The 15248-nt window shown below is 41.5% G+C and overlaps 1 protein-coding gene across 1 annotated transcript in view; it reads left to right on the top strand.

The window, feature by feature from the left end:
- The window catches only part of OSMR (oncostatin M receptor), a 77176-nt gene extending 67194 nt beyond the window's left edge, over positions 1-9982 (top strand). The window contains exons 13-17 of the mRNA XM_042782399.1: positions 853-1026; positions 2475-2642; positions 8202-8283; positions 9053-9125; positions 9404-9982. Of these exons, the coding sequence (XP_042638333.1) occupies positions 853-1026; positions 2475-2642; positions 8202-8283; positions 9053-9125; positions 9404-9982 (1076 nt within the window). The remainder of the gene's footprint in view (positions 1-852; positions 1027-2474; positions 2643-8201; positions 8284-9052; positions 9126-9403) is intronic.
- The last annotated feature ends 5266 nt before the right edge of the window (positions 9983-15248 follow it).

Raw genomic sequence — 15248 nt, forward strand, 5'->3', positions numbered from 1 at the left:
TTTTTTTTTTCATTTCTTTTACAATTTTTAAAACTTTTGATACATATGGTGGAATTGCCCCCCAGAATCTTTACCGCTGTCCCACCACTGGTGGAGATTGTTGGCACTCCGTGTGGTTGTTTATTACTCATCGTTGGAGTACAGGGTCTCAAGCCCACGAGAGCCTGCGGGAGAGCCTTGATACCTCACACAAGTCAGAGCCACTTGGAGACTCTTCTGTTGGTGAGGGCTGGTCCTCACTTTATAGCAGGCACTCTCCAAACCTGAAAGGAGTGTGTGTTGTTTGTGTATGTGGTATGCGGAGGCCCAAGTATACACAAACAGGTATGGCAAACAAAACAGGCTCAAGGAGGCCTTTGAAATAAATGCACCTGGAATTTTTTAGTGACATATGATAACTTTGCATGGCCACAGCGGGGGCTAAATTTCTCCTTCAGATTCACCTTCATCTCTTTGAACCCTCACCTCACCTCTTCTTCCTCCCCTTCCTCCTCACTTCATTAAGTTTTCTGGCTGGGTCTTCTCTCAAATAGCACTTACCATTAAAGAATAAAGTCTAAGAAAGATTGTTCATTGTTTTTCTTTTTGCTGTGTGACCTTGTGCACATTACTTAGTCATTCTGAGCATCCATTTCACCTGAAAGGCAAGCCTTGAGTAGGAGGATTACTGAAGTCCTTCCCTACTCTCACAGACTGTCCAACGATGAAGAGAAAGAGAAAATGCCTTCATTTGGCAAAAGCTCTCATGGATGGCTTCTAGAAAGGGCAACAGTCCTGTTTTCAGTTTATAGGAATTCTCTGAGAATATTTCTCAAATCATGACTGTGTTTTTACCCCAACTTCCTTTCCTAGCTCCTTCCAGTAATCCTAAAGTGGCCACAGATAGCTTGACATCCCGCTCCTTTACTCTGAATTGGCAAGGTTATTCCACTGAATCACAACCTGGCTTCATAAAAGGATACTATGTCTATCTGAAATCCAGGATGGAGCAGTGCACCCCAGGATTCAAAAGGGACAATCTCTCAGGTGATGTTGGTGTTTTGGTTTATTTGCTTGTTCAAGATCTTATTATTTGAAATGCTGTCATTGCTGACTGGCAAGGCTGTATACTGTTCTTATATGACCTTTTACAATTTTCTTCTTTCACTGTTGTAAATATATATATACATATATGGGAGCTCTAGTAGCTTAGTGCCTAAGGCACTTGACTGCTAACCAGAAGGTTGGCGGTTCAAACCCACCAGCCACTCCTCAGAAGGAAGATCGGGCAATCTATTTCCATAGTGATACTGCCTAGGAAACCCAAAGAATGGTCACTATGAGTCGGGTCTGACTCCTCGGCACATAACAACAACAACAACATATACATATATAATATGTGTGTGTGTGTGTGTGTGTATATATATATATATATACACACACATATATCTCACAACATTCTAATTCAGTGTATTTCAGGTGTACAATTGAGCAACATCAATAACATTAATCACAATGTGCAACTATCATTTATCATTAACAATTCTTCCATCACCAGAAGAGCAGAAGGTGGTTCTTAAACCACCTAGTAGGGTGAGCAAGCTATTGGGGGGACTGTTATCTTAGTTTACTTAGAAAACAGTGTGGCCTAGTATTTCTAGAAGCACTTAAAAGCACCAGAAGCTTCTTAAGAAAGCCAGCCACTTGTGCAACTCTCTTCCTAGGCAGTTTTTTTTTTTCCTTATGATTTTGTTAAACATTAATGAAATTTATTTTTAAGTCTCTTACAAGCTCTTAGGAGCTCTGGTAGTACAGTGGTTAAAGCATTCAGCTGCTAACCAAAAAGTCAGCCGTTCAAACCCACCAGATGCTCCCTGGTAGGAAGATGAGACAATCTGCTTCTGTAAAGATTTACAGCTTTGGAAACCCTATGGGATAGTTCTCCTCAGTCCTATAGGGTTGCTATAAGTTGGAATCACCTCGATGGCAGTGGGTTTGGTTTGGGGTTTTGACAGCTCTTACTGCTTATTATGGATTTGTATGCCCTACCTAAGGAATTCTGGTGGTGCAGTGCTTAAGGCACTTGACTACTAACCAGAAGGCTGGTGGTTCAAACCCACCAGCTGCTCTGTGGAAGGAAGATGGGACAATCTACTTATGTAAGGATTTACTGCCTCAGAAACCCAGTGGGGGTTGCTATGAGTCAGAATGGACTCAATGGCAGTGAGTTTGGTTTTTTGAGTTTATACCCTACCTGGATCACCGACATCCCTTGCTTTAAAGGGATGTGCTGCTTTTCCTACCATCTCTTGAAAATGTTATCAGTGTCCCTAATGTGGTGAAATTATGATTGAATTTTTGGTTGAGTTAAAAACATTGACAGTGCAGAGTCAATCAGAGTATTCATGCTAAGTCTCTCACGAGACCTCTATCACACCCTTAATAATTTTTTCTAAAAAAAAAACCTTTTTTTTTTTTTTAATTTTTAATCACAGATGTTTCAGAAGCTTGCAAATACAAAATTGACAACCCAGAACAAAAGATTTTCGTTGTGGAAAATCTACAGCCAGAATCTTTCTATGAAGTTTTTGTCACTCCATACACAAGTGCCGGTGAGGGCCCCAAAGGTACTTTCATAAAAGTCACCACTCCAGATGAATATGGTAAGTTTTTCCAAGTCGAATCTCTTTACTTAGGTTCCTGGGAAACTAACATGTCATGCAGATGTTGTGTTTGCCTTTATCTAGATTGTTGTTTGTGTTAGGTGCCGTGAAGTAGGCTCTGACTCATAGCGACCCTAGGAGTTGTTCTGTACAGCAGAACAAACAGTGCCCAGTCCTGCGCCATCCTAGCAGTCTGTGCTGTCCTTAAGCATTGTTGCGGCCACTGTGTCAATCCATCTTGTTGAGGATCTTCCCCTTTTTCGCTGACCCTCTACTTTTTCAAGCTTGATATCTTTCTCCAGGGAATGGTGCCTTCTAACAGTGTGATCAAGGTAGGTGAGATGAAGTCTGGCCATTCTCGCTTCCAAGAAGCTTTCCAGCTGCATTTCATAACAGATTTGTTTGTTCTTCTGGTAGTCCATGGTGTTTTTAGTATTCTTCGCCAAAACCATAATTCAAAGGCATTAACTCTTCTTCTGTCTTCCGTATTGATTGTCCAGTTTCCTTATGCATAGTAGGTGACTGAAAACACCATGGCTTGGGTTAGGTGGGCCTTAGTCTTCAAAGTGACATCTTTGGTCTTTTACACTTTAAAGAAGTCTGTTGCAGCAGATTTGTCGAGTGCAATATGACATCTGATTTCTTGACTGCTGCTTCCATGGGTATTGATTGTTGTTATTGTTGTTATGTGCCATCGAGTTGGCCCCAACTCATAGCGACCCCTCCTTGGGTTACCAAGGCAGTATCACTATGGAAATAGATTGCCCAACCTTCCTTCCAAGAAGTGGCTGGTGGGTTTGAACCTCCAGCCTTCTGGTTAGCAGTCAAGTGCCTTAGGCACTATGCTACCAGAGCTCCTGGTATTAATTGTAAATCCAAGTCAAATGAAATCCCTGACACCTTCAATCTTTTCTTCATTTGTCATGATGTTGCTTATTGGTCCAGTTGTGAGGATTTTTGTTTTCTTAATGTTGAGGTATAATCCATACCAAAGACCACTCGTCTGTCAGTTTGTCTTACTGTAGTAGCTTGCATGTTACTGTGAGGCTGAAGCTGTGCCACTGGTGTTTCAAATACCAGCAGGGTCACCCATGGTGGACAGGTTTCAGTGGCACTGCCAGACTAAGACAGACTAGGAAGAAGGATACAGCCATCCACTTCTGAAAAATTTGGATAATAAAAACTTTGTGAATAGCAGTGAAACATTGTCTGATATATTACTTTCCTAGACTAGGAATTTTCAAACCTTTCTTCTTACTCTTTTTCTCTCTCTCTTATGTTAAAATTCTTTGTTTCACAAAAAATATTACATAGAGCTACATAACACGGATAAGAGGGGAGCCGATCTGACTGAATTACGGCCTAGAACGTTCCTCTTGCCTTCCTCAATGACCCCTGCAGTACTTCTTCATAGCTCAGTCTCAGAGTAATTTGAAAATCACAGGCTGCTTATTTTAATGTGGACTTCCAAAGAGCCACAGGCCTCTGTCCAGTGAAGGGCAGTGGCGATTTTCTCAGCAGAATTGCTCTCTGCAGGCAACCTTCTCCAACTGGGTTTACTTCGTGGCACACCAATGGCTGCCTGACTTTGCCAGCTACTCCAGGGGCAATTAGAGATGGTTAGGTTGTGGCATGGATCAGGGCAGGAGCAGAGATCATTTGTTTACAAAGTCCATGTTGGTAAATTTGGTGGCAGAAAGTGTGAGAGGGAGAGGTATTTTCCAAAGATATATGATTTGAAAGATGGAAAAAGAAAAGAGAAGGGAAAGGAATGACAGGAACCAGTTAGTGGCAAAAACTTATGTTCATGGCAAATCCTGACACTGAGAGAACAGGAAAGTGGTGGAAGAAAACAGCTACTGATGGAGGAAAGAGAAGAAAAGAACTACTCCAGTGACGGAGTCATCGAAGGCCCCCACTGGCACAGTCTCTTCACTGGAAAACAAAAAGCTAACTAGTCATGTCTATCATTGTGTGAATGGCAGAGTCTGGGCTGAGCCCTTCTTTGGTGCCAGGGTCCCTCGGCTGAAGGCAGAGTTAGGGACAAGATGAACACATCAGGTAGGACTGCTGATGGCCACAGTGACCTGACCAGTGATCAGGGCAGGCTCACCTGAGTAGCACGTCATGGCACTCACTACTTACTGGAGTGAAACAGGGCCCTAGGTCTGCAGACCAAAAGCAAGAACTCCCGTAGGCAGATTGGGATGGGAGTCAATGATCAACATCAATTTGAGTACTCTTGCTATTTTTGTATTAATTTTAGATAATATTTTCAGGCTACTTTTCTTTTAGCTTTGGAATTTACTTGGAGATTATATATATATATATGGCAAGGATTGTGAGGCTGGCACAGGACCAGCCAGTGTTTCATTCTTTTGTACATAGGGTCACTATGAGTCAGAGCTGACTCGATAGCACCTAATAACAGCAACAAAATACATATACATATATATAAGACCGAAGAAGAGTTGATGCTTTTGAGTTGTGGTGCTGGCGGAGAATGCTGAAAGTACCATGGACTGCTAAAAGAACTAACAGATCTGTCCTGGAGGAAGTGCAGCCAGAATGCTCCTTGAAAGCAAGAATGGCCACACTCTTTGTCTCACCTACTTTGGTCATGTTGTCAGAAGGGATCATTCTCTGGGGAAGAATGTCATGCTTAGTAAAGTGGAGGGTCAACAAAAGAGGAGAAGGCCCTCAGCAAGATAGACACAGTGGCTGCAGCGATGACCTCAGGTATAGTAGGGATTGTGAGGCTGGCACATAGGTGTTTCGTTCTGTTGTACATAAGGTCTCTCTGAGTCAGAGATGACTCAGTGGCACATAACAACAACATACACACACACATACATAGAACACAGAGGCCTGTTCTTTAGTAAGCAATGTGTTTCTGTTTAAAGATGCCTAATTTAATCTGTACAAACATGCTATGGATGGTGGGAGAAAATGAATTTAATATTGGAAAGGGGTAATGACAGATGACAAGTAGCAATGCCTACAAACAAAAGGCTTAGATTTTGTTTTTTCATGCTGTTAAAAACTCTTCATAAATTGCTCCCATCATCCAAGCTTTCTTACTCCATATTCATACTACTGAAAACCTATTCATATTCTTGAAACACTGTGGTTTCGGGCTCTTTCCAGTTATCCATAGTTTCTCAAATGTGCCATTTGCAGATATGGTCCCACGGATGGTAAGCTGCTCTTTCAAACACCAACCCCACAAGCATTTCTCCCCTTTCATTTTCAGGGTCCTATTAGGCATTGCCCTGTAAAACAGAGTGGTCCCACTGGTATTTGCAGTGTCTTTAGGATCATATCACCTTCTGATCTCTTAATTTTGTGAACCAGTTTTGAACATCTTTGACAGATGTGGTTGACTCCCACAAGCTACATTGCAAGTGAGTCTGTGTTTTTTTTTTGTTTTGTTTTTTGAGGCTCTGAAGCCACCGTCAGAAGTTGAGAATCCATCAGCTTTTCAATGCTGCTATTTCCTTTGCCTTTGCTTGCAGGATAAACATTTTTGGCAGAAGCTTGAAGAAATCACTGGAAAGACAGATTTGTTGGCTTCTGCATGATTTCCATCCTTTGCTTCTTGATAATTATGTTGGTGCTGCTCATGTATTTTTTTGATTATTTTATGCTTTGCATTTGTAATTAATGAGCATTTTGTCATACTTGAACTTAGTTACTACAGCTTCTTTGACTTTTTCTCCTCACTGAATATTTTGACGTTGGTTAACATCAGACTTTTATTTCAGAGATGAATTGCTCACTCTCTTGTCCATGGCTGTGAGGAAATAAGCTTTTTTAAAAAAGGAAACAAGAAGGGAAATATCGTCTTACACAAATTAAGGAATTTATGTTTCTTATCTTCTCAAGAATTTGAATATAACGTACCAAAAAAAAAAAAAAAAAGAGAAAACTATCAAGATCATATATGATAAAGTTAGCACAGTTCAGTAAAATATTTAAGAAAAAAATGCATGAGAGGAATGTTCTTGCTTTCATAGACACACTAACACTAGATGGGTTAAAGGAGGAAATGCTCCCCTGTTATTTTGGGCAAAACGAATATTTTTGTAGCAAAGAGTTTCAAGGAAACAAAGGTGTCGATTTTTAATATTGTAATAATGTGCATCAGAATTACACACTGCAGCTAAAGCAAAAACTGCCAGTCAAAGATGAGGAGTAAAATCTCTGAAGGCAAAGGGGGGAAGTGAGCTTTGCCAGATTCTAATGAAAATAAAGGAATTCATCAGTATCTTTTACCTTCTTCCAAACCTATGCATGTTGTTCTTCGCTGGGAACAATTTACAGGCAAAAAAGAAAAACAAAAAAAGATAAAAGCATAAAGAATAACTGTATTCAGAGAAAAGTACCCGCACACAGCCTGTGTTCCCATACAGTAACAATGCAAAAGGAGGTGGAAGATGGCGCTTCATCTCTGCCCTTGTACTTCCTGGAACTACTTCTGGCTTTGTTGTCTACACTTCCTCGTATTTGGGTTGCACTATGAGTGATTTACTCATTCCATAGCATCTCACAGGTTCCAGCTTTTAGAGAATATTCATTAGGCTGAAGTATTTCTTCAGAATATTTATGAGGCTTAAGTCATTATATCATATCACCTTATGATCTCTTAATCTAATCTCTTATAATCTAATAGATTATATCTGTATCTATAGCCAGTAAAACCTGCAAAAGCCAAAACCTGTGTAAGGTGGAAATCTGTCCAAGAAGGAAAACACAAATATTTTCCACTAAAATGATGACTTCAGACTCATAAATATTCTGAAGAAATACTTCGGTGTAGTGCCTAAGGCATTTGGTTGCTAACTAGAAGGCTGGCGGTTCCAACCCACCAGCCACTCCTCAGAAAGAAGGTTGGCCAATCTATTTCCATAGTGATACCTCCTCAGAAACCTAAGGAAGGGTCGCCATGAGTCAGGGCTGATTCAACGGCAGTGAGTTTGATTTTTGGTTTTGGGGTATCTATATGCCTGTATCTGTGTTCTGCTGACGGAAATCGGGATGTATGACTGCACTCAGAAAGGCCTGGTGATCTGCTTCCAAAAGATTAGCCTCTGAAAGCCCTGTGGAGCATGCTTCTACCCTGACACATGGGGGGTCACTGGGAGTGAGAATCTCCTTGACGATAACTGGCTTGGTGGTTGGTTGGTTTTTTTTGTTTGTTTGTTTGTTTTCTGCTTACATTTCAACTCCTAACATCCCACCCAAATCACGTATCTAAGCCTAATGTCAGGGACAGAAATTACACTTTACCTACCATGAAAGTTTGCCAAGTGTGGGAAGTAGAATTCGAATAAAGAAAGAGAACAAAGGATTGGGAGTCATGATCCCATTCATCCAGAGAGGGAACGAGTTTGAGTCAGATGGTGTTAAAGGCAAATGGCCCTCTGTGTTGGTTGGTTCGTTTTCCCCCAGGCAGGAGGAACTCATATTGTATCTTGATAAATAGACATTTGAGAGATAATTATCCTCCACCTTAGTCTTCCTTTCTTGAGTGCTCATCACACCCTCTTTTCTTTGTAGCCCATGTGCTGACACGCATCACACTCCCCGTGCTCCTCAGCATCTTATTCATCATGATCATTTGCTACTTGAAAATTCAGTGGTAAGTGTGTGAGGAAGATGTTGTTCAACAAACGAGTCAGCAAAAGCCAGAAAAGCATTTAATACGATAAAAATACCATTGAATAATCTGAAAACAAGTGCTGAAAAGGAAGAGGACAAAGACTTCAGTCAGAGAGCATGCAAGTGATTTCAGAATTTAGTTTGTCACTTAGATACAGGAGGAAAGTAACTATTTAAAGAAATGAAAAAGGTTTCCCTAATCATACTAGCAAGAGGTAATATTTACATGCCACTTATTATATATTTGCCAGTGTTCTAAGTGCTTTACAAAAAATAACCCATTAATCCTCACAACAATACTCTAAGGACCATTTTCAGGAGAGTTCAATAGTCCCAGCTGACTTGCTGGGGCATTAGGTGGCACTGGGATATGGCCACATTTAACTCTGCCTTCATTTAACCAAGGGAGCTCTGGTAGCATAGTCCCAAAGGCACTTGACTGCTAACCAGAAGGCTGGAGGTTCAAACCCACCAGCCACTCCTTGGAAGGAAGGTTGGGCAAACTCTTTCTGTAGTGATACCACCTCGGAAACCCAAGGAGGGGTTGCTGTGAGTCAGGTTTGACTCCACGGCAGTGGGTTTGGTTTTGCATTCATTTAACCAAAGAGGAAATTAAAGCATGGTATAGTTAAATAACTCTTAATAAGTGACGGAGAAAGGATTCGAGCCCAGGAATCTGGCTCCCAAGTGCTCGCTCTCAGTATCCCATCACATTGCAAAATTCAGGCTACTCTTTATTGTTTTTGTAGGGTGAAGGAGAAGTGTTTCCCTGACATTCCAGACCCTTACAAGAGCAGCGTCCTGTCGCTGATAAATTCCAAGGTAAATGTTGAGTTTGTATTGTATATATTCTTTCCTTTTGTATCGATTTCTTCTGTCAGGGAAAGTTCTTTGGTTTCCAATACCAGCTTCCGTTACCTCGTGACCAAGATAAAGCATGAGCAAAATCAAAACCATAACTTCATGTCATGCACTTAATTCACGTAGAATGACACACAGACCCCATTTCTGTTGTTGTTGTTGTTATGTGCCATCAAGTCGGACCCAACTCATAGTGACCATTTCTGTTAGTATTAATGTATTTCTTGTTTTCTTCCCAGGAGAACACTCACCTAACAATAATGAACCTCAAGGACTGCATCCCAGATGCTATTGAGGTTGTAAACAAGCCAGAAGGAAGTAAGCCCCAGTCCTCGGGCACTGAGAAGTCACTCACAGAAACTGAATTTACCAAGCCTGCAACCTACTTTTACCTCCTTCCAACGGAAAAGAATCCCTCACGCCCAGGCCCCTGCATGTGCTTTGAGAACTTTACCTATAATGAGGCAGCTTCTGACCTTAGTTTTTGTGGCCATATCCCAGTGCCACCTAACGCCCCACCAAGTCAGCTGGGACTATGGAACACTCCTGAAAATTTACTAAAGGCACAAGAGAAAGACTTCATGAACTTCCTGGGAGAAAACCCAGCTGGAGAAACTAGTCTGAATTATGTGTCCCAGTTGGCTTCCCCCACGCCTGGAGATAAGGACAGTCTTCCAACTGATCCACCAGTGCCAGCACCCTGTTCAGAATATAAAATGCAAATGGCAGTACCACTGGGTGGGACCTCATCTCCCCTTAGTGAAGACAGCAGCCTCTCTTCAACTGCCTTTTTAGATCAAGGTCAACACTATTGCTAACCAGCATGTCCATTTCAGGCCTTTAAGCTCTTTGATTTTGCTGGCACTGTTCCATTACCAGGGCCATAGTGCTTAATCCCAGTGAGCTGTCGCCATCTGCAGGTCTGATTTATATAAGACTACTAACATCTTGCTAGGAGCTCTGCTGGCATAGTGCCTAAGGCATTTGACTGCTAACTAGAAGGCTGGTGGTTCAAACCCACCAGCCACTCCTTGGAAGGAAGACTGAGCAATTTACTTCTGTAGAGATACTGCCTTGGAAAGCCAAGGAGGGATTGCTATGAGTTGGAACTTTCTCGATGGTATTGAGGTTTGTTTTTTTTTTGGGGGGGGGGCGGGGAACATCTTGTTGAAGACCCCTGGTGGTGCAGTAGTTAAAGCACTTGGCTGCCAATAGCGAGGTCAGAGACTCTAACCCACTATCTGCTCTGCAGGAGAAAGATGTGGCAGTCTGCCATAAGGATTTGAAGCCTTCCAGGGGAAGTTCTACTCTGTCCTATAGGGTCACTGTGCATCAGAATTGACTTGATGGTAGTGAGTTGGTTTTTTTCCTTTTTTATTTTTTAAAAAAATCTTGTTAGGTTTCCAAGGCCAGAGCCATGACCCTCAGGATTCTTCCTTAGAGCAGGCTTGCTCTACAAATGGTTGGATCATGTGAAAATGCTTACTGGGCTCCTGTTTGTTTCAGATTCATCTTGTATCACAGTAGGCCTGGCACTTGACATGGGTGCATTAAGTAGTCTACAGACTCCGCTCCCTCTCCCTGTAGTACTCTACAGGGGAGCTGTGGTCCTAGAAGTAAGTTCACGTTTCAGTGAGACAATATTTCCATTAAAATCGGTTGTTAGTATCCAGTTAGCTCATCGATTCATGGCAACCCCAAACGAAATGGGGTCCATATGCCTGTGACCCACAGTGTTTTCACTGGCTAATTTTTCAGATGTAGATCAGCAGGCCTTTCTTCCTAGTCTGGCTTAATTCATCTGGAAGCGCTGCAGAAACCTGTTCTGTATCATAGCAACAAGCCAGCTTCCACTGACAGAGGGCTGGTGGCTGTGCATGAGATAAACTGAACCTGGGTGTGGTAGTTAAGGTTGTGTGTCAACCTGGCTGGGCCTGATTTTGAGTGGCTGGGCAGCTGGATGTAATATTCCCCATGATGCAGCTCCATGGTGGAATCTACTGTGAGCAGCTGAGTGCCTTAGGGATGTCGTCTGCATCTGGTATATAAGAAGCTTTGAGAAAGGTTTCTGAGCTTTTTAGCACATCTGGACCCTGCATTTGGCTGAGTTTTCATCTCAGTGGCCTGCCATGTTTTCTGCTGATCTTGAGCCTATTTCTGGAGCTGAACTAGTGGCCTGCCGTGTTGCTTGATAATGTGGGGGCTGTGTCATTTTACTTGTTGACCTTGGGTTGTCAGCCTCAGCAGCCAGCGGCTGTTTGAGTTAAGAGAAGCCTCCAGCTCTAGTGGGCCTGGAGCAAGAGGCAGAGCTGAGGCCCAAGGTCGAGGGGCTTTCACCCAGCCCCTAGAGCTGGCACTTTGAACTCAGACTTCTAGCCTCCTAAACTGTAAGAGAATAAATCTCTGTTTGTTCAAGCCATCCACTTGTGGCATTCCTGTTAGAGCAGCACTAGAGGACCAAACCCTGGGTCTCCCAGATGGAAGGTGAATCCCCACCACTGCCCGCTCACAAAATTCCACACCTATGCTTAATATTTTAAGAGTAAAGGAATTAGTTTTAACATTTTAATAAGGGACACAGATGATTTATTACTAGAGTATAAATTGTCAATGTAATTTATTCTGAGTGTGTTTAGTGAAAAAGTCATAGATGTTTGTAACTGAAACAGATTTAAGATTTGCCTTGAAGTGTTAAGATGCAATTGTCATTGATGCAATAAAATTAATTCTCGGGAGTTCCTCTAATAGGTAAGATGTGTGAGTGAACGGGTACCAAAAAGCCAAACCCACTGCCATTGAGTCGATTCTGACTCAGAGTGATCCTATAGGACAGGGTAGGACTGCCCCATAGGGTTTCCAGGGCTGTCAGTCTTTACAGAGCAGACCTTCTCATGTTTCTCCTGCAGAGCGACTGCTGGATTCAAACGCCCAACTTTTGCTTAGCAGCACAAGGCTTTAGCCCACTACACCACGCCCTCACAGTTAAAGTACTGGATTGGCAAGGAACTCCAGACTTAGTGTCAACATAGTAACCCTCCTGCTTAGCAGATGCCACTCTTCTACCATCATTTTTGACAACTACCTCAGAATAGAAAAGATAAAATATATCATCTAGTAATTCATTCATATTTTGTGGTTCCTTATTTTTTCCAGAATTATCTATCGATGGACTGGTTTCCCTTAGCATCCTTGGACTGTGCAATAGGTTGTCTGAGTCAAGATAACACCTCCATTGTCTCATTTACTTCCTATTATGCTGTAATAATACAATGAAACCTTGGAGTCAGACAGTCTATGTTGGCTCAGGAGCAGCTTTCTCTCCTTTCAACAAATATGTGAATCACCTGATATATAGCAGCTGTTTGATACTTGTTGGTGCCTTTCTCTTCCCTCCACCTGGCAAACCCTAATGCTTCACCTTTCTGAACAAGTATGAATTGGCTTTGCTGACTGCTGCTGCCAGTGCGGTGGAATTGACCAAATGCTCTGCACTAGTCCACGCAACACTGTGAAGAGAGCGGGCAGGATCCACATCCTCAAAACTGTGTAGCTATCAACTGGCCTAGAGAAACGGTTGCCACTGAGTTGACCCCACAGAATAAGGTGGAACGACCCCATAGGGTTTCCAAAGCTGTAATCTCTAGCAAAACAGACTGCCACATCTTTCTCCCTTGAAGCGGCTGGTGAGTTCAAACAGCCAACGTTTTGGTTAACAACCGGCCAGTTAACCACTGCACCACCAGGGCTCCCTACTGGCTTAAATGTTGTTGTTAGGTGCCTTCGAGTCGGACCTGACTCACAGCGACCCTCCTTGGGTTTCCGAGGCAGTATCACTACAGAAGTAGTATTGCTCAACCTTCCTTCCAAAGAGTGGCTGGTGGGTTTGAACTGCTAGCCTTCTGGTTAGCAGTCAAGTGCCTTAGGCACTATGCTACCAGAGCTCCCTACTGGCTTAAACAGACCTACATAAACCAGTATTTCTGTTCAGGCTCCTCAAACTTTGCCCCTACCTATTTCTAAGCCTTTTTGCTGGAAATTACTGGCTGTGTGCTATTACTATATATAAAGGAGCACCTTGACTAGTCTAGTAGTTTTAAGACGACTTTGGGGCAGTAGTCATCATTCACCCTATTTATGTTTCTTCTTTATAACTATACTTTATCCTGTGCAATGTGTATTTAAAAAATGTCAGTGACACTGATGATTGATGTTTAAATAGTATCTTTCATATAGATCTTCTTTAAACAATAATCCACAAAACTTTACAGTCATTTTTTTATTGCAACAACTTACATTAAAATATTTCACCATCACATTATTTTGTGTGTATGTGTTAGTACAATGAATTGAAAATCTGACAGATACTCAGTATAGTTAAATTATCTCCTGAGCTTCCTCAGAATGTATATTTCAATACCACTCTCAGCCTTCTGATCAGAATCTGTGGGGTGAGGGCCTGCAATCTGTATTTGTAATCAGCTTCCAGGCATTCTGACTGATAGACACTAAACTGAGTCTAGACACTAAACTAGGCTACATGACATGAAGAAATCTTTCTGAAATATAACGATTAACCAATAGGAAATGCTGGGCTACATAACTTCTCTGTGTTTACAGTACCAGTGAAACCTATAGTTTTGGCCATAAACTTTCATCTCTAATGTTCAGAGCAACCAAATAAATTTGTATTTAAAACCTTAAATTATATCTTAACAGCATTGCTTTCAGAAGCTGTTATTCAGAAACTTTGGTATTAATATGTAGGTGTAAGTAAAAGTATCAGGAAGAGGAAACTTGTGGAGACCTGCGAATATACACGACAGTATTCACAACAGTTTGATGAATCTCTGCGTACCATCCACTGTCCAGCCCCAAGAGCCGCTACTAACTGATGACTGATACAGCCCCACCCACACCCCTGTCCACTCCTCCCCCTATTTACTCTTCTGAAACAAATCATATCATCTGTTAAGCATTTGTTTCTGTAAGTGGGCTCTATTTTTTCTCACATTACCCATAACACCTTTGCAAATCTGCACTAAGAAATTAAATTAGTAACAATCCCTTAGAAATTCAAAATAATATAATTACTTGCTAAATTAGTAATAATTCCTTGGAAGTATCAAGCTGGTGGTCAGGACTGGCATTAAAAAAAAAAAAAAAAAGTTGTCAAACACTGCTGAAAGAGATCAAAGGTCATGGATTGGAAGACTTAATATTGTTAAGACGTCAGTACTACCCAAAGTGATCTGTAAACTGAATGCCATCCTGATCAAGATTCCCACAACCTTCTTTACAGAAATAGAAAAACCTATCTTCAACTTTATTTGAAATAGCAAGAGGTCCCAAGTAACTAAAGCAATGTTGAAAGAGAACAAAGAGAAGGACTCACACTTTCTGATCTTAAAACATATTATACAGCTACAGTAGTCAAAACAGCCTGGTACTGGTATTAATAGAAGACACATAGACATAGAATTGAGAGACCAGAAATAAACTCACACATCTATGGTCAATTTGTTTTGATGAGGGGGCTAATTGATTTGATGGGGAAAGAAGAGTCTCTTCAATAAATGGTGCCAGGGAAATTAAGATTTCCACATGCAAAAAAATGAAACAGGACCCCTGCCTACACTACACACAAAAACAAATTCTAAATGGGCTCAGGACCTAAATGTGGAAACTCAAACTACAAAATGTTTAGAAGTAAATGAAGGGGCAACAGTGCTGGGCCTAGCTTTTAACAATGGATTATCTGAAAACAAACAGCAAAAGACAAAATAAGTAACTGTGACCCCACAAAAATTAAAAACGTTTGTTCATCAAAAGACTTTACCAAAGAAGAGAAAGGACAAGCTACCAAGTGGGAGAATATCTTCAGAAACCATATATTCATTAAGAATTTAATAATGAACATACACACAAAACTGCAACAACTTAACAACATAAAGACAACTTAACTGTAAAATGTACAAATAGACATTTCACCAAAGAGAACATTTCAACAGCCGCTGAACACACGACAAGATGCTCAATACCATTAGCTATTGTTGTTGTTGTTGTTATGTGCCGTCAAGTCGGACC

Source organism: Orycteropus afer, unplaced genomic scaffold (genome assembly GCF_000298275.1).
Source record: "Orycteropus afer afer isolate SDZICR_OR568_19922 unplaced genomic scaffold, OryAfe1.0 scaffold00300, whole genome shotgun sequence".
NCBI lineage: Eukaryota > Metazoa > Chordata > Mammalia > Tubulidentata > Orycteropodidae > Orycteropus > Orycteropus afer.